The following is a 19781-nucleotide window of genomic DNA, read 5'->3' as shown; positions in this document are numbered from 1 at the left end:
CCTGCCTCCTGTAACCACACTGCAGCCTGGCTCAGCCCTGGCACACAGACAGGCAACTGTGGAACCCCAGGCCAGGAGAGCAGCACACCTCTGCATCCTCCCTTCAACAAGAAGCTACGCAAAGATGGGGTACGGCTGTAGGGAATAAAAAGGAGGAAACATTGCTCTGTGACATTCTCAGGCTGGGAGATATTTTTCATCTGGGCAATGACAACAGGAATTAGCAAGCTGGACAAATAGGTTCCCACAATAAAAAAAACTGCAACATTTCCAAATGCTAGCACCAAGTGGAAGGTGACTGTTTTATGAAGATTCTCTAGCAGAAATAAGGGCTTTGGAGGGAAATGTGAACTTGTCGGGATGTCCATTCAAATTTTAGATTTGTTCAACAGAAATAAATTAGTACATATATCATGCATTGGACAACAACAAAATAAAACTTCCCAGGAAAAAACTAGCAGTGTGAAAAAGGAGGGGGAAAGAAATGTGTAATGAAGAAAACCATATGGGGAAAAAAAAGTGAAACCCACTTACACTATAAATATTTTTCTGCCTGAACAATAGATAATGTTGGAGTGATAGTGCACTTTAATCTTTCCAAATGCTTTCAGTTTATTAATGAAGTACTTAATTTCTTTATTTTTCAACCTGTAGCTAAAGGCAATTACCTCTCATAGACTGCAGGGGAAACTTATAGTTGATCTTTACTACTGTCTTATTTTAAACTACTTTATAATAAAAAGGTATATACACATAAGAGGTTGTGATGCTTATTTTTTTTGTGTTTCTCTCAAGAAATATGAATTCCTTCTCTATCTGCACTAGAACATTAGATTTCATTTTACATGTGCTTCCTGAGCACTCTGGATACAATTTTCCAGATACTTTGCCTAAAAGTATTATTAATATTTTCTACTTCCTGGGATTTTTTTATTTTGCAGCTATTACCAGCAACCAAAGTGCACATTTGTACATGCTAATGGGCAGCACAGTTGTACCTATTAGAAAATAGATACATTACTCATCACTCTGTAGTAACTCATTTACAATGCTCCTATGAATCCATTATAGTAATTCCATGTGCTAAAGAGCTTGCATAATGTCACTTTAAAGGTTCCCTTAAAAAAGAGATTAGGTCCATATAGTTACTGCAGACTTTTCACTTATCCTCTCAGATTTTCCCTTTTCCTGTGGAAGAGGCTTAAAAAAAATTAAACTAAAATCAGCCATACTTCATTTCCCTTCTCCCCATCCTAAAAATATATGGAAATGTTACTTCTCCATCTTTTCTGCAAGAAGTCACAAGCTTGGAAATTGATTCAATCCAAACATTAATCCCTCAGAGCAAGCCAGACAGGCAAATTGTCATTAACAAACCCTACAGGGTCTGCTGACAGATCAATACAAGCTGCTCAATGCGGCCACAGCGGAGGTCTATATCAGACCTTGTCGAGATTACAAGTCTCATTTTGCTGCTGCATCCCTGCTTGCCAGAGGCAACCCAGAGGCACAGAGCTAAGAGGAAAAATAAATCTTCTACTTGAAGCAAGACCAGATAAAGACTCATACCAAGTAAGCTTGAAGGGTGCATTTATTTGAAAAAGTTCAGCTGCCACCTTCCATCTCTTTGCAGTTACAGCCAAACTGGGAGCTTGGGGGGAGGGCAGTGATTCCCTTCCCTCCCCAGATGAGGTTTTCCTGGCTCCCCAGGTGTTTTGGGACATCAGGGATGCTATATGCTCATTGTGGGGGGGTGCAAACCTGCCCATACTCTTTGCTACTCTGCTGTGCAGAGAAACAAAGTCCTGACTGAACACCCCATGTTAACACACGTACGTGCAGTTGAGAAATCTGGAGAGAGATGTTTTGCAGCAGATGGAAGTGACCTTGTGAAATCTCACAGGTTGACCCCTTTTCTCAGTGCAGAAAACCAAAACAGCTGTCTCACATACACCACTAAAAAGGGCAGCTAAGAAAAAGCTCTTAAGTAAATTTTCAAATGCCCTAAGTTTTTAAAGACAGGAATCAAAGCTAAAGTAATCACTTTTCCTTTGTTCCTCAGCAAAGATCCTCCCACAAGGTGTATGTGTTTGCTACTCTTTAGTCATGCTCAAATCACTGGGAATAAAAAAAAAATTTTTGAAGGCAGTCAGACACCACCTTATGAAACAGACACTTTCCTGATAATTCCTTCCTTTTTTCTGGCACAGATATTTTCCTCTTTCCTCTCCCTGTTGGAGAAATCGAGGCAAGTTTCTCCATTCGTGCCCAGTGGAGCAATTCCAGTCCCACCACCTTCCCAGAAGGTGAAAGTTGTCCCAGGCACACCAGCTGGGGCTCCTCTCTCAAACCAGCAGTGCCTGCAGCGCCCAGCACCTTCTCCCTCCCTCCACTTTGCAGGAGCTGAGCATTCCCAATGAGGGCCATGGAGGGAGGCCCTTCCCGTGCAGGCTCCCATTACACCCTGCGTATCATGGTACCCATCTGACTCTACCTGAGGCAGATTAGATGCTGCCTGTCAGCAGCACTCTGTCAGCAGCATGATGGGTGTGGTGACAGCCTCCGGACAGAACCAACAGGAAGGATTTTGGCGTGACAGCCATGCCACCAGCACAGCTTGCTCTGCTGTGGGTGCTACACTCAAGCAGAAGGGTGGCAAAAAACAGCTAAGTAGCTTTGGCAGCAGTTGAAAACATCAAGGAGGCCCAAGCCATCACAAGCAACTTCCCATCTTGTCTAAAAGCCATGTCTGCAGTATGGCAAGGTACAAATGAACTCTCCTGCTAATAACAAACAAGCCATTATCTTTGAGGGAAAAAGGTTTACACAAACACTCAATTAATTATGGACAAATTCTGCTTTCTGTGCATGTCTCCAAGGCAAACATGGCCAGTATGCCTTTTAAAAGCCACCTTCAAATTAACAAATGAATATTAGTTCATCAAACACCATAAGCTTGAAACAGAAGTAAACCGATCCAGAACATACTCAAAATAATTGACCTCATTTTGATGGGTGAAAAAATCAGTTTTTCTTCAGTACTCTACAGCATTTCTTAAATGCAGCCCTCTTTTGTATCCAACTCAGGCTTTGTGTTCTAGTGCTAAACCACACTTTTACAGGCTCTACAGGCACATAGCCACTGCTTTGTGGATAATCTGATGTTGATTTGAGAATAAAAGCATCACCCAAACTTAGTTGGCAAGTATTTTCTACAAAGTTATTGCCAGCTGCACACAAACACCTACCTAATTCTTGGCAGTATTTTACAAAACACAAATTTGTGTGAGCTGCACCATCTCATACCTAGAGCACCCCCCACCCCCATCCTTTCTTTTTTCTCTAACAAGAGGGGAAATACTGACAGAAGCAGACAGATCACTTCAATCCTACATAGAGGAGAAACTGCAAGATAAATATGAAATCACATCCTAAAATGACTCTTCCTAAAGCTGGTTTTGTTCATGACAGATAAAAGAGAAAGCCCGCTTAAAGAGATGAAAGTGAGCAAGGAGAGTAAGAAGGAGAGCAGACCAGGCAGACCAAGTAGGCAGCACTGCTGTGATCTAGACCACAACCCACCAGGCAGCAGCTCTGGGAAAATCCCGCAGGCAGGGCCCCTGAGCCTGGACTGTGAGTCACTGCTCCAGGTGGGATCCTGCTCAGCCAGGCCATGGCACAGCGACCACGCCACGCTGTGAGCAGGAGCAGCCAGGCTGCATTTGGAAGGACTCAAACACAGCTACAGAGTCCATGTGAGCAGAGCCTGAAAGGAGGTGTCCCTGCTGCCACCTATGACTAGGTGCTCTGCTCAATAGCAGTGCTGAGCTGCCGGGTGACCCTGTCCATGATAACGAAGCTGGGCAGTTGCTATGGAGCCTCTGGAGCCGCTCCATGAAAGCTGCTCTAGAAAGTGCCACATGAAGCGGAAATAATTAGCAGACCTGCACGAACAGAGGTTCCCAGCCAATGAGGAGACAAATACAATAATAAAGACCAGCTTGACCCAAAAGGGTATTGCAGACACACAGCTGAGCTCTGCAAATCACACAAGTGTGAATTTTGTTCCTTGTGCAGCTGCTGCAGCCCCTGGCAGCAGGCACAAGGCAGCACTTGGCCAGAGAAGAGCTAGTGCTGCTGCCTGTATCCAGCAGTAACCACCACTCCAATAGCCTACACAACTATTTCCTTGCCTTGCTGTGAAACAGGTAGGCACAGAAACCTCGCATCGAGGAAGGATGCATCACACACCCCATATTTTTCCCTTTGACTCAGCAGCCACATGGCCTTTTCAGCTGTTAGCTAGGCTTCACAAAGCAGCCTTTCAAAGGAGTGAGCAAACATCACGAGAGATGCTGGAGTCATCTCTCCAGGCTGGAGTTCCAGAAAAACATGCACTGGGGACCTAAACAAAAGCTTTATGGTGCCACAGGAGAAGGAGGAGTGCAGGTTTCCCCCTATCACTGCAGCCACCTCGCACAGCCGGGGAACCTACAGCGAGAGGGACTCTGACCACAGGAAAGTTCACCAGTACCACTTCTGACTGCTCTAAAGAGAGAAGATAAAATCAAGTTTGGGTTGGACGCAGGCTTGCCTCATTGCTGACACTGCTTACTTTTCAGCTATCCATTATCATCTTGCTGCTTGGACTTTGCCTGACACCCCAGCAATGTGAGCTCTCGCACGCTGCAGCTTCTGCAGCTTCGCGTATGAACACCAAGCTGGGTCTAATTCTGAGTCAGGACTTGCCACCTCCAGTGGCTCTCCACTGCAGCAGGCTGGAAATTATGTAACAGCTTTGCTTCTGGTTTTAAGACATCAGAGATCTCATCGGATTAGATGAGGAAACACGTCCACTTGCCATTCCTCACCTACCAGCTCTGCCAGTGCGGGGAGTGGACATCAGGCAGCAGCTCTGGGCATTTGACTTTCTGCATTTGCAGCCTATCAGTTCTGGGAGAGGTTACAGTGCCTGGCAAGGGATCAGGTCTCTCTGCACTGGGAGGAGACAGTTTGGAGTTAATATACATAAATGCATTTCCATTTTGCCCCCCATGAGTTTCAAGATTAACAAGCCCACACAGAGTGAAAAGACACAGTTCGTCCCTTCCACAGGTGTTCTTTCAGGCTGTTTGCAGAATCAGGCAGATAATGCATCAATTTATCAACACTTGCTAGTTTCATATTTAAAAATTTTTCTCCACAAACATGAGGGTCAGACAGCAGGAAAAAGAAGGGAGCTTATCTGAAAAATCACACAGCTGCACCAGAGAAGTCCCAATTGCCAGTATACTGTGTTCCTCCAAATCCCAGCCTCTTACCTTCCATGGTCATAGGATTTCCACCTACTGCAGTTCAGCTGACCACCAGCAAACTAACCCAGCAGTGAGGGCAAATGGTGCCCTGCAGGGTTATTGAGCAGAGAGGTAGGTACAAAGTGCCCCTTTTCAGCAGCAGGAAACTCAAGAATCAGCTCGTGGGCAAAGTCAGTACTGAAAAACCTGGAGCATGAAACACTGCTTTAAGGCAGATCTGCAGCAAATGCTACAAGTCCCAGCTATCTGGCATTTACACTCAGGCTTCCATCCAAGGAGATGGGCTGTATATACAGTAGGATTGCTAAAGCAGCAGATTTATAAACACAGCTCCCCTTCAGAACGAAATATCCGAGTTTGCACTGCAGCCCTTACAGGAATTATATTTCTCTTTCAAAGACAAAACAGGCTCATTAACTCTGGTATGATGATGGCTTGGTAGCAGAAAAAGACCGCATAAACTCCAGCCATTTCCTAAATATTCCTTTAGCAATTTCAGGAGCTAAAAATTGTTAATGCGCATGAGTGCTGATGAAAAGGACTTGTGAGTAATCAAGTTAAGTTGATCACAAAAGTAGCTTTGTCTCATTATAAAAGCTCTGTTCCATTTTAGTCTTAAATATTCAATGGTTATAAAAAAATGTGCATGTGTGAGCGTATAAAATTTACATAATGTAAAATCCTGAACTCTTAAAACAAATGTGATTTTAAAGTTTCTCTTAGCGGCTCCAGTTATAAGTGCCATGGCATAAGAAATGGAAAACATTCAAGTCAGTTTACCACATCTAAATATTACATGATCCAGTGAGTTGCTCCAATTGCTGCTGGGATATTTAAAACTGCCTGGCTACACAGAGAGCAGATTCTTCAGGGTCCATTTCAATGCAAGAGGACAGAAAACGGTTCTTGGGACAGCTTTCAGTGGGCTTTAGCAGATGTTGGAGGAAGTCACTGCCAACAGATGCACTTCCACTCCACTCTGCATCCTGGTGACCCCCTCCCAGCACCTCCCCCATGTCAGAGGTGATGACCACAACACGTCAAAGGAAGTAGTTGGAAACTCTATTTTTTTTCTTTCAAGGTTATTTTTCAGCCAAATCAGCAGCTTGATTCAACTCTGCTCATCTTGGTGGCAAGCAGTACTGCCATAAATCAGCTGGCATCAGCAGTGAAACAGAACCCACAGACAAATGAAATAACGTTGTCAGCCCTTCTTTAGCACAAGAACAGTCTTTCCCCACTCCATGGCCCTAGGATTTTTGAGGAAAGGCATTCAGGAGGGAGCGGTAACTTTTATCATGGCCATATGCTGTTAGTCTAGAATCAGAAATGTCTGCATCTTAGTTTACAGAGGGAAAAATCTCACTTCTGACAATAGCTTTTATCTCACAGTTTGTCTCACAACTTGCCTGCACCAAGAGTTTTACCTCAGGCTAAGTCTGACAGATGCCAAGTTAGTCCTTTTGACACTGAGCAAAAATACCCCAGAAATTAAACGTGAGTGCTGGTGGCTGCCGCCCCACTCAGGGTCTAGGAAACATCCTGCCATGCGCCGCCAGCAGCTGCCTCTGCAGTAAACAACTTGTGCAGAGAGGGTCTGAGGAAGTGAAACAACTACCCCTGGGGCAGGAGTTTTCTTCTCACTTGATGTCACAGCAGGGGGATTTTTTAAAGTCATGTAATCTAATAAATCACATAATCTGATAGGAAGCAATACTAGTCTTCTTTTTCCTCCTTTAAGCTGTCAGCACATACACAACAGCATCAGCCGCTCCAGAAAGTACAGAAATTTTCTCTCTCTCTTACTCAAAGGGAAGAAAACCCTCTTGTTTCCAGCAGGCCCTCATTTATTTTATTTTTTTTTAACCAAGACTATACTGAACAAATTAAAACCCTGAAAGCCATCAGTGCCTTCTAAAAATCATCCAGCATGCTTTCATGTGGTTACATGTGAACCTCGTCTACCTGGACAGTATCAGTAAAAGGCAGCAACACTTAGACACATCTGTTGTTCAACACTTCCCTCATCCTTCACATTTTCCTTTTACAGAAGCTGCATTTGTATTTGTGGGACTAAAAGGCTGCACCCAGGTTGATTTCCTGCTGATAGAAACTTCCTTCTCTTTGCCCCCTCCTGCCTCCAGGCAACCATTATCTCCTCTCTTTCCCTTCGTTGGCCCCGTTGCAGAGAACCTACTTTTGAACTCTTTATGCTAAAGAAAAGGTATCCCATCTTCTTTAAAAACTTCAAGTAAATTCCTTCTTGATTTTGGCAGGCTACTAGCAGCCTTTCTTAAGCACAAAGGAAGATTATCCTTAATTCTGCACATACATCAATAAAAATAATTACTCCCAAGGCTATATGGCCCACATTTAAAAAATCCAGTACCTCCATCATCCTCCTTAGCAAAACAAAAACGAAATTTGGGAGGCTACACACATGTAAAAAGGGATCCTAATTTTGTTTTAGGCTAAAAAGCTGAAGAAAGCAAACCTCAAAACAAAGCAAGCAAGTCATGCAATACCTGAAAGTAATCTGTGATGAAGGATCCAAGTTCACTCTTCAGCAGCCGTCTGTAGACAGAAGGAATGGAGCCATGAAGTAGCAGCCACTGCTGGTCATTTCTTACAGGAATATCTGCACTTTACTACCAGTCATACCAAAGATACAGGAATGTATGGGAATGGGTCATGTTGGCCACTGTTAGATTTCTCTTACAGTTACGTATGTATTTTACAAAGGCTATTCTCAAATTATAGAGGAATTAAACAGTTTCTCAAAAGTCTTCTAATTATAAACCATACACCTAGAACAAGCAAAAAAAAAAAAAAATTACTCCCCTGAATGAACAGAAAGCTGGGGAGACAATTTAAAGTTACTTAGATTGAAATCCATAAATTTTTCTGCTTTTTTGTTTAAACGAAGATGCCTTTTATGTCACTGAAGATAGCATATCTCCCTAATGTTGTACTTCCTTTTCTCTTGGAAGCATAAGATGAGGACAAGGAGAGGAAAAATGAAGCAGAAGCTGCAGCCACATTTTAACTACGACACTTCAAAAAATAAAAAAGAAGGCGTATTTTCCAAGGAAGAAATTCAACAAGAGGTGTTTTAAAACCCACTCTAAAGAAATATTTCTGATGAAAATTGTTGGCTTTTAAATCAGGCTGTGATGAAAGTTTTGAATTCTAATACATATTTGTATTTTTTAAAAATTATATAAAAATCTGGATTGTTTTACATCAGAAGCAGCATTAAAAAAACAACTTATGAAGCTCAGTGCATTTGCACCTTAAGCTTTCGGTGACTGAGAAATTCTGTAGCAGTAAATTCTGCCTAAAATTTAAAGGTTGCCCAACACTTTCCAGTGCCAACCATTGGAATTTTTTTTTCTGTTCTAAGAGTTTTGCTTTTTACCAAAGTGAATTATAGTCAAGAGTGCTTGAAAACAGCATATGAATCAGGGACCATCCAGTTCTTAGGCTGGGTTTTTACCAACAAACTACACTGCTTTACCTAATCTGTGCTCTAAGTCAAATTTGACAGCAACCTTCCTGCATAGCCATTTTGCAGTGCTTCTACATTATTTGCATGCCAACATGCCTTTACTCTTTCTCTCTCAGAGTGCTTATATTCACCCACCCAAATCAAAGCACACATCTGTTTCTATGAGATCAATAAATCAGGTAAGTCTTTGGGGGCCCATTTGCCAGAAGCTTTTCCATTGGCTTCATCCAAATCCAGCAGGCTCTCCAGCAGCTGACTGACAAGCCCAGAAGGATTTGGCTTCATGCAGGTTAAGACCAGCAACTAGAGGCTTGCACCTTAAAAATAAAACAAGGGACAGGTCTCCTCCTAAACATGGGCAGGTCACCTCCCGCTTTCAGAAATTCCATCTCCCAAAGGCATTTCTTAAATTTCCTCTCACTGGCACAACTGACTTTCAGAGCAGTTAAAAAAAAAAAAAAAAGGCAGTGAGATGGTATCAAATCACAGCAAGATAAAAACTTGGTGGCAGCAATCCAGAGCAAAATGTTACCACCTGCTCATCTCCTGGTCCTGCCATTACCATCCTCCCTTAAAACTGTCCCCTGTTTCCCTGTGCCAAAGGACAAAGCATTGTGCAGAACCTGAGAGTCTCTCACTGCATTTGCAAGCTACAGCCCAGAAGCCAAGGGGAGAACACGAGCAAGGAAAAGGTACCAGCTCGACCTCACGGCACACAAGAGTTGTCTGTCTCAGAGGTCTGGCTTTTTTCCAGTGTCGAGCCAGAGATTCACCCTGTGCACAGAGCTCACCCTGTGCTGGGAACTTCATCAAGAACCACAGGTGTGAGGCTGCAGGTGTTCACACAGACACACATGCAGAGGCCTGTCCTTTGCTCCTTAGATGGGCATTAATGAGCTGCTTGGATGTGAAATAGTCTATTTAAAGAGTGACATTTGGAGATGTAACCAATGCTCAGGGCACCTGCAGGAACATTAATCATGTAATTCAAGGTGAGTGTTTCCAAGTACAGCCTGGCAGTGCATGTCTGTGGAAGAGGACATTTCCCTTCCCACCATCAGCACTGCTCTCAAAGCATACACAGTTCTTAAAGAATTTCCTGTGCTTCACCTGGTTCTCGACAGTCTGCATTCTCTTCAGCAACCAGCATGAAGAGAGCATGGTCCAGCCACTGGGGCCAAGCCCAGACCCCACAGCAGTTCTGCCCAGTGTACTGCCTTCCTGGGAAGGTGGGAAGGAGCACCTGCTCGCACTGCAGGGGAAAAGCAGGATGCAGCCACGGGCAACAGCCAGGCAGGCGAGTCACAAAGCCCAAAGCCACTCCCCAAGTCTGCTAACAAGCTGGGGCTTTAGGTATTTCCCAAGCCTTATGACATCTGTTTTTATTTTCATGTCCACAAATACTCATCCCATGGAGAATTAAGACTGCTCCAAGTACTAAAACCTAACTTGAAGACTTCTGACCTGAACACACTAAAATATCATTAAAGCACAAGATGCTGCCCTTGCTCAACTCTCAAAAGGAATTATATTAAACTTTTCTGGTTTGGGACTGAACCAAATTGGACAGTCTCCTGCCCTGATAGCTGCATCTATTTTGAAAGTAGGCAAAGGGGTAGTTTAGACTGCTGTTTAGTAAATACTTAGCTCAAATTGCCATCTGAATTTTGGAGCTCGAAAAAACGCAATAGCGATGAGGGGAGGGCATATAAAAGAAGAAGTGGAGACACATATGACAGCACTCTTGACAATTTAATATGGATGCAGTGGTAAAAAGAAAGAACGTATGTCCATGAGCCCTGACAATACTCCTCTCAGCAGCACTTGGAATCAAGGCAAGAATAAATAGTTCTTTATCTACTCTACAGTCCTATCTGTTGCTAATCAAACTTTCCAACTAATCAGAATGAAACCACAGATAATCATGAAGCCTACTTTTAAAAGAAAATGAGACTCTTAACCATCACTGGCATCAGTGACAAAAAGTGTTAGCTAGGCTTTTAGTTTTTTTATCTTTATGGTTCATATTTTCAGGTTTTGCTCTGCAATTATCATGTGAAGATTAAGCTTTTAAATGAAATGCTGTGGTTTGCTTTAAACACTCCACAGTTCTGAGAAGTTTGGTTTTAGAAAAGAGATGCCAATATTATTATGTGTAAGGCATATCCAAAAGAGGCATAGTTCCTAGGAAGGAACAAAAGCCTTACAATCCAAGTCAATACACAACCTGTCCTTATCCAAGCTGTACATCCACACATGTTGGAGAAAAATTATCCAAATACCCCATGCCATTCGTGTCACTCAATAGCAAGAAAGAACTAAGTTAGCCAGAAACCCCAAAGCTGTGCTTAAGTTTGCTTTCATCCCTTCTCCCCCCACCAGTATCTTCTAACTGTAGTTCTGAAGGGAACAGATCCCAGCAAACACCGAACTAGCAGCAGCAAAAATCCATTTTCATGCATTTCAGCGACCTACCTGATATGTTCATTGAGGGTGTAAAGCTCATTGTTCTGCAAGCCTCCCCCTTTGAACACATTTATCACTGCTGTTTGAACACTGCCAAAAAAAGAAATCAGACAGGACAACACCCATGAATAACAGTGTGATTTACCACAGAGCACAACATGAACTAGACACCAAAAGAAGAGAGGTTATAACCAGGTGAAGTTAATCGCCCTTAAATACTTAATTTTTCTCACCTTGAAATCATTACTCTGAATTACCTGTGTCTCTCCTGGGAGACAGAGCAGAACCAACCTCAAGTTCTGCCTAGGGTAAGCAAGGGGAAGTTGTCACAGAGACACTGCTCGTGCCAGACATATCTTGAACACAACTGTTTGGGGCATCTTTGCTGTGTGCTGGAGGCTAGTTGCTATGAGGAGACACAGATTTTTGGTAATATCTGCCAAACACATCACACTGCATTATCCAGTGATCCTAGCAGGAACCACCCACTCTGCAGCATCTGGCAAGACCCTGGCTGTGCTGGAAGATGTTATGCAGCCAGCATCACCTCAGATCAGAGTCTAAGCCCTGTTAATGCTTGTAAGATGCTGTTGGAGTATCTTCTAATTCTCTCACCAGCACAGAGGAGATCATAAAGTGACAGCAGACAAGAAGGTTTAGCAGGTCTAAAGCCGTGGCTAACAAGGGGACATATAATTCCCTTAACAGACATTCCCTTCTGTGGGCCAGTTATGGCACCTGCATGCTTCACAGACCTCAGGTCACCATCATGGCACAAAACTGCAATGGTTTTGCCAGGCTGCCTTTGTGTGACATTGGTAAACTCAGCTAGGTCAGCAAGCAAGAACGGTCTGCAGAGCACAAAGCTGGTGCCAGGTGGCAGAAGGGAAGGTGGGAACACCCACTTCTGGTAGCTGCAGACCATTAGATCAGATTAAGACATAGGACATCTCACTCTTCACCTTTCACATTGTTTTTCCAGTTGCCACTGCTGCATGACATGCACAGCAGACAGGATTTAGCTGTCAATAGGGAATGCTGGTAGAAGCCACAAGCTTAGTAGTTGTCAGAGGAACTCAACTGTGATAAAAGCTTCATAATATTCAAATAAATGCCTTTGTGAATTAATAAACCAGCATTTATTACAGTACTAGGAATGTGTTTTCCTAAATGTACTTAAAAGATGCAACTGTTAACAAAAAGCAGCTCTGCTTTACTTCAAGACAGTACAGCTAAACAACGTTGGCCAAAACCAACTGAACACTACTAGGTCTAAGTTTTTCAACTCCACAGATGCTTTCAATGCCAGCAAAGCTTGGGCATGCCAAACATTCATGCATGCTTATAAACAGACGAGCTTAGTCATAAATGGTGTGAAGCACAAGTGTAAGATGCACGTGACCCTCACTGAGGAGCCGCTGCAGGGCAAGAGCTTATCCCAGGTGGGTCCTGCTCACCTGTTCCAGGCAGAGTTGGAGCTGAGCTGCATGGCCTGCCGGGCTGCCTGGAACCGAGGCAGATCACTGAGGACAGGGGAGCTCATGAAGCGAGGCCGCGGCCTTCTGAACGAGCCCATCTTGTGGAACTGGAGCACAAAGGACGGAGCTATGGTGAACCCTCCTTTCATAGGGTCAGGTGGAGTGGAGCAGGACCATCAGAAAGGCTCTTCTCTTGAAGGTTCAAGTGTCAATCTCAGCAACGTCAATGAGTCTTCAAGCCCAAGGACTCAGTCAAAAACAAGGAGTCAGCCCTGGACTAGCAGTTCCCCACCGTGCCGGGTTGTGACATGTGCTGCATGATGATGAAGGAAGTGAAGCAGTCCTGCAATGCAAAGAGAAAGGAAAAGAGTAAGGCAGAGAAGGGAGGGATAAAAATATCCTGTGCCGTTAACAGCAGCTTTGGGAAGACTCTGGAATTCCAGAGTTCTTCAACAGCCCCATTTCCCATCTTGCCCCTTAAACAGTGACCCAATAGAGCCAGTCAGAAATGCAAGCATGGTCTCTCTTTTGACTTCAACTAGCAGAGATGCAAGAACAAAGATGCCTCAGCTCTTCTGCCAGAGGTACTTTACAAATACCTTTAAATACAGTTAGCCATTCAGACTGTATATGAAATAGTAGTAACTGTAGAAAGAGAAAACTATTCCACTAGAGAGGTACAAAAAATGAATAATGGAAAAAAAATTAACAGACAAAGTGCTTTTTTTGAGAAGTGTTGTGCAAGGGAATAAACCCACTTGTTATCAGTTCACTACAAAAAGGATATAATAAGGGGCTTCTGCAAAAGCGTTCTGACATCCAGATATTTTGAGCATAAGCAGGACTTTTATGTTTCTGGTTTTTCTACAGCACGAGAAGTAATTGCTAGGCCAATTACGAAACGCCCGTATTTTCCACTCTGATCATCATCTCCATGTAGATGACTATGTAGCCCCAAGTAAACCACAGAAATAGAAGAAGTGAGCTCGAAAAAAAGCCACAAAAAAACTTTGGCAAAGCTTCTGTGCTTTGAAATCCTCCCACTTCAGATGAATACAAGCAGTAGATGTAGTTGGCAGTTTGGAGAATGTGGGAGACAGGAGAGCAGAGGGCAAAAGAAACAAACAAAAAAGTTGTGTAACTGATCTGCATCTGAAAGATGTAACGCAAAATCTCTTTTCCACTACATCTTCAGCACGAGGTGAAAAGAGAGATGGTCAGACAAAAAAATGCTATGTACCTGCACTGATTTGACTGGTGCTCAGCTCCAGGAAACTCCTTCCACTGCCCAAACTATAACTCTTACATGTAAGAAAACAGTTTTCTTCCCACCTGGCCAGCCCCATTTCACACTGAGCTCACTTTGCCACCCCAGTTCTGCAGGGCCTTGGCAGATTCTGATCAACCACCATGAAGCCTTTGCAAGGCCCTTGCTGTGCTGTGGACATCACATGCCCTGCCAACAAGGAAGCTAATGGAGAAAACACAGGGAAAACACTTCATTTTTTAGGCACTGAAACACACAGTAGTATCATTCTTGGTGCTAATCAAGAAATAAATACGGTTGTTATACCTTCACAAGGTAAATGCAGTTTGCAGAGATCTCTGTGGAACTGGAACATGGCTACAAGCGCAACTTTTTCCTGTCTTTAAATAACTTCTGGCTGTCTTCAGAGACGACAAAGCCCAGTCAGTCTTTTGTGACATAAGCTTAGCCTTAACTGTTGCTGCTTGAAAGGGCAACAATCTGTTGATTCTTTAGCTGCTCTGTTACAATTAAAATAAAAACAAAGTTGTAACTTTTAGACAGAAAGACTAAACGTAAACTAGTACAACCAAATCAGCAGGACCTTGTTGCGTGCATTTTGCAGCAACAGTTCAACTGACATTGCCCACACATTTTCAATCTGCCAGCAATTTCTCTATTGACAACTGTAACCACATCAGAAATCACCAGAGGAAAAAGCTACAGCACCTTGGAGAGCCGAGGCAGGTTCTTTTCGGAGCAGACCAAAGGGTGGCCGCGAGGCAAAGCCGAAGCATAGCGGCTGTTTCTGTTGCAAAACAAGAGCTCGTGCCAATGTTTGTCTACAAGCTCCAAAGCTGACAGCATGAGCAGCTGAATGAATGACAGCTCACTCCTCCCAGCAGTACTGCAAAACTTCTCACTTAACAATCTTTACACACAGAAGCACAGAATGGTTTGGGTTGGAAGGGACCTCAGAGACCATCTGGTTCCAACCCCCCCCCACCATGGGCAGAGACACCTTTCACTTTCAGAGGTATAAAATCAATATAAGCCTTATTTCTAGTAGGCATTTAACAGGGTTGGAAGGTAGTGGTTAAGATGTGCTTAAGCCCACAAGCCTCGTCTTACCACTTTCCAGGCGCCACAAATGCATGCAAGCACCTTTGTCCCCAGCAATGAAATCATTTTATAGGATGCATTTATATTCATTTGAACTATATTAAGCTGCAAGGGGAAAGCTTAAATTCAGAAATGTACTTTAATATAACAACCTCTGTGCCTTAATATCTATAAATTTAAGTATGGGTAGGAAATTCTTTGGCCTGTTCTGTGCAAGCAGTAAAACACACGATCAGGAAGGTCTCTTCTGAGCTTGGGCTATGGATTTACAACACTGATTCCACACGGCAGAACTGTGGCATTACACTGGGCCCCACGATGAATTTCCTGAACACTTCTTACCTAGGGTATGTGCTTAAACTCACTGAAACATACATGTTGTTTTCCTTAATCTCTGTTAAAAGTCACCAGGTCAGATAAAAACAAGCTCTTGCCTGCAAAGAGCAGATAAGATATCCCTCTTCCTCCCCCAATCCACCCTGCAATGCCGTGTTACTGTCAAGTCAACCTTATTTTAGAATCTCATTAGGAATTTAAGGCAAGATCTTCAGCTTTAGGACCTGATTCAGAGTCTTATTTTTATTTCTTCAGGACTCAAAGACACAAACCTCTCCTATCTTATCTAAACCCAGTAGCTATTCAATGGCAGGCACACCAAACTGTTTCTCTGAAGGCAGGCTAACCCTAAATGGTATCCAAACACAACTGACCCTCATGTTATCAGAACTGGAAATGCCAGTCTGTGAGAAAGACCATCCTCTCCCCATGCCCACAGCCCATTTAAACTATTTTCAGAGTTCCATAAAGCTCAAACTAACAGAGTTTACTAGAAAACTGACTTTTATTACACGTACTCTGCAGATCCTGTGCACGTACCTGAAGGTACAACAAAGCACCTGAACCCAATCAAACACTTCCATCACACCAGATTTTCCTTTCACAGCAACTAGCTTCCACTGAAAGTTTTCCCCAAAGCAAAGCAGCCTTGTAAATAATGCTTCATTTTCACAGGGACATTGCAGTAGCAGTTTGTTGGCAGTATCTGTGGTGTGCATTCTGCACTGTGCAATTTTTTGGCTTTTTACTGGAAGAGACTACCCCTGTGGCAAGAAAGGCATTAACATAGTTATAGGTTAGTAAGAAGCCCTCGTGGTATTCAGGCTATTTGAGCTATTGGGAATGAAGAGCATTTAGCAAAATGCTGAGCAAGGAACAATTTTCCTTTTCATTTTGCTGTGAAAACTCTCACAGAATTATGCAGAAATGCTCAGAAACAGACACTGTTCTCCTAGAGGCTTTCAGTATAAACTCCTTCACATATGCAGTTTCTTTTTGCTAGGATTAAAGGGGTTTAGAAGGCTACAAAATAAAACTTACTTCCAATAATCACAATCTTATTAGCAACCACAGAACTAGAAAAAGCTTTACAGAGAAGCAATGACTTTTCAAACCCTTTTACATAGAAGGATGGGAGACACCGTGATGCAGCATGTTCCAGGCACCAAGCAACATTCTCTCCATCAATTATAAAAGACATTAAGGCTCAGAGACTGAGGTGCAGTGACTGCATAAGACATACGGCCACACAGATAATCTTTCACTGCCACGTGCTCCAGCTGTTGGGATAATGCTTTACATGGCAACAGGGGATTTCAAACTGTTTGCCAGCTGATAGATCCTAAAACATTTCCCACTCTCCTCATCTTCCTTAGTGATCCTGCATGTCACTTTTGGGAAGACACTTGTCACGACTAAACCAGAGAGATAGGAATTGCTCTTCCTTCCCCTCCAGATGTCTTAGCCCTTGGTCCTTTTGTTTTCCTTATCCTTGATTATCATCTCAAAGTCCAGCTACCAAAACCCTCTAGACCTCTAGCGAGGCAGACATGGCATCTGTGTAAAACTCAGGTCTTCAAGGGAGCTAGCTCTGCAGAGATGAAAGTCAGTGCTCCCAAATGAGGCAGCACAGCAGGACGATGAGTCAATCTGACAACAATGTAATTTCATCCACTTGTAATTCAGCACATCTGAGTAAACTTTTAGAAGTAATCTGAATCTTTAAAGAAAAGAATCAAGCATCAAGACAAATCCTTTCCAACACACACAGACACAGACATTAATAAAAACATTGCAGTCATGAAGCTAGGAAATTTTTATTATTTGTTTTCTGTTAGCCATGAAAAACAACAGAGAAATTATTATAAAATTATTTCATGAACAGACCTTTCCCTCCCAAGAGATCATAACACATCTGACTGTCTGGAGGAAAAGCAAGATCAGGTGCTACCCCTACTTCAATCTCTCTCTACGAAAGAAAGAATAACCCAAATTAAAAATTGGCAGCAATTCCTCCAAATTATGAATCTTCATTATAATATTGGGCCAAACAAACAAAAGACCCATGGTAACTGAGATTTAACAGAACAGACCTTTTAAAATTCCTCTGATGTCTTCTCTGCAAAACTCAGAGCAACAGCTGCTAACGGAAGTGACATGGCAGAAAAATCTATAACTGTTTCTGCTTCTTAGAAGAAAACTTTTAGCAACATTACTTCACAACAAATTTACACCAAAAAGCCACAAGTCCAAGATCAGAAGCTGTGTCTTAGATATATCTCAGTCCAAAAGTAACTTTAAAACAGGTGGCAAGGGAGAGAAAGAAATAGTGGAGAATGAAACAGAGCAATGGTTATCCTGCTATAACTGATGTTTTGCCATTTAATTATTTTTAGTCTTAAAAATAGCCCCTTCATGAAGAAAAATCCACACTTGCTTATATTTCTCTTTTATATGCTTTGTGCAATCATGACATTGGTGACCTATGATCAAGAAATACACTGCAACACACACATAAATATTTTGTATTCATTCTGAGTGTAGAAGAAGCATAATCTTTAGAAAAATGCCCCCCTGTACTAAGCCTACAATGCTTAATGAGCGGTTCCATCCTGCCTCAGACACAAAAAGCATGAAGAGAACTAACCAGATTCTTGTTAGCTGATTCTCCTTCCAGCCCAATAAATCTTTAACAAAGTATGTGATTGGCAAAATCCTTGATACGAGTTCAACTGACAAGATCTGAAGACACTATTTCTGAAAAAATCCCTCATTCACTTGCTATGCAGCCACACTGAGAAATAGAAAAGCAACCCACAGCCTGTAACCTGGAGTCCTGTAGGTCACCACAACTGCACATGCACATGGCATTAATTTAATTTATATTCTAACATGGACAGTATTTGCCACTGCTAAATTAATAGCACATTCAGTTCCTCTCATAGCTCCCAATTGCTCAGTTTCTTAGAATTAAGATTTGATCTTCATCTCTCCTACTTTTCAGGAGAGAAGATGATCAAACTGAGATTCATCCAATAACTAACAGAGGTTATTTCTGGTCAACAATGATCAGAAGCTGTGTCTTAGATATGTCTCAGAAGCTATTGAAAGCAAGAGTGTCAAAAATGTTGGAACAGTCTAGGGTCCAATCTCAAGGCATAGTCCTTCCTACGCCCTCATCCCTTCATGCCTTCACACCTTTAGCTCTGACCCATGGAAATTTTAGTGCTTAATCCATAGCCCATAAAAAGAATAGGCATCTAATTAAATATTGATCTTAATATGGTTTGAATCAAGTCCTGAAGCAGCATGGAAAAACGGTGACACTTTGTCTTGTGAGCAGCTCCTCACATGAGGAAAAGTGCATCTTCAGGTGTGCTCACGCTAGCACCAGGAGCACAGCCCATGCTAAGAGACATTCCCAGTTCAGGAAGGTAAGTGGAAGAGTGCAAGACCAGCCTTCAGCTCTTCTGGTCTTGTCAATAGGATTGATTCAAGTTGCAAACTTTAAAAGACAGCTTCTTCCACCCATAAATTAATGGCACCTATTTCTGAAATCCCCAAAATCAGCTCTGAAGTTTTGCAAGGAGGAACTGTAGTGAGGCTATAATGGGAGATCACAGGCCATAGGCAGGCTCAGGGGCCATGCCCCTACTCCTCAGCACGAGGGCAGGATCCAGGTGGAAGCAGGACAATGCTCCGCTCCCACTGGGCACAGCCAAATGAGGTGCTGTGCTCTAGATGCTGTCCCATAGAGGAACACAAGGTGATTCCTCAAGCTCTCTGTGCAGGTTCGTGCCAGCTGGGAAATGCAGGACTTCAGCCAGCCAAAGCACAGCCTGCAACCCCATCACACACCTCCTGCCAGCTCCTGGCTGGCCCCAGCCTGTGCAGTGCCAGCTGCTGCCAGGGTTGCCTGACTGCCTGCCCCACATCTGCAGCCTGCCCTCCCCTCCCTGCACCATGGGAAAGCCCTGAGGGATCCCAGGGAGGCTCAGCCCCAGGCAGATGGGCCACTCAGTCCTGCAAATCACTCCTTTCATCAAGAGCTCTTGGAGGCATACTAATAAGAGTAAAAATAATTAGCTCAATTTTCTGGCTGAGGAAATAAAAGTTGCTAAGCCAGTGAAGTGACTTAGCCTGGTTTTCAACCTTGCAAGCCAGGATCCTATTCATCAAACAAAAATATCCCTCTAAGATGCTTTAATGAAGCTCTCAAATTATTCAACAGAGTTGGAGAGAAAAGGATGAATCTGATCTACCTCTCCTTACCTCTCCCTTCCTAAGCTGATTCAATACCCAAATGGTGT

At 43.1% G+C, this 19781-nt stretch overlaps 1 protein-coding gene across 5 annotated transcripts in view; it reads right to left on the bottom strand.

The window, feature by feature from the left end:
* PRR5L (proline rich 5 like) overlaps positions 1-19781 on the bottom strand; it is a 41961-nt gene that overhangs the window by 15826 nt on the left and 6354 nt on the right. For 3 of the 5 annotated variants that reach the window (XM_042038307.1, XM_042038302.1, XM_042038304.1), the window contains exons 2-4: positions 12747-13110; positions 11299-11379; positions 7841-7889 (exon numbers count right to left, since the gene is read on the bottom strand). In XM_042038307.1, coding sequence (XP_041894241.1) covers positions 7841-7889; positions 11299-11379; positions 12747-12916 — 300 coding nt within the window. In that variant the 5' untranslated portion in view covers positions 12917-13110. Of the gene's footprint in view, positions 1-7840; positions 7890-11298; positions 11380-12746; positions 13111-14340; positions 14516-19781 lie in introns of those variants that run through there. The other 2 variants (XM_042038305.1, XM_042038306.1) reach the window with 2 other exon arrangements.

The sequence above is a fragment of the Corvus kubaryi genome, unplaced genomic scaffold (assembly GCF_017639235.1).
Source record: "Corvus kubaryi isolate FWS band 111438036 unplaced genomic scaffold, C.kubaryi_AGA036_p1.0 37392, whole genome shotgun sequence".
NCBI lineage: Eukaryota > Metazoa > Chordata > Aves > Passeriformes > Corvidae > Corvus > Corvus kubaryi.
Note: the sequence above shows the minus strand (reverse complement) of the source record. Positions and strands in the feature narration are given on the sequence as shown.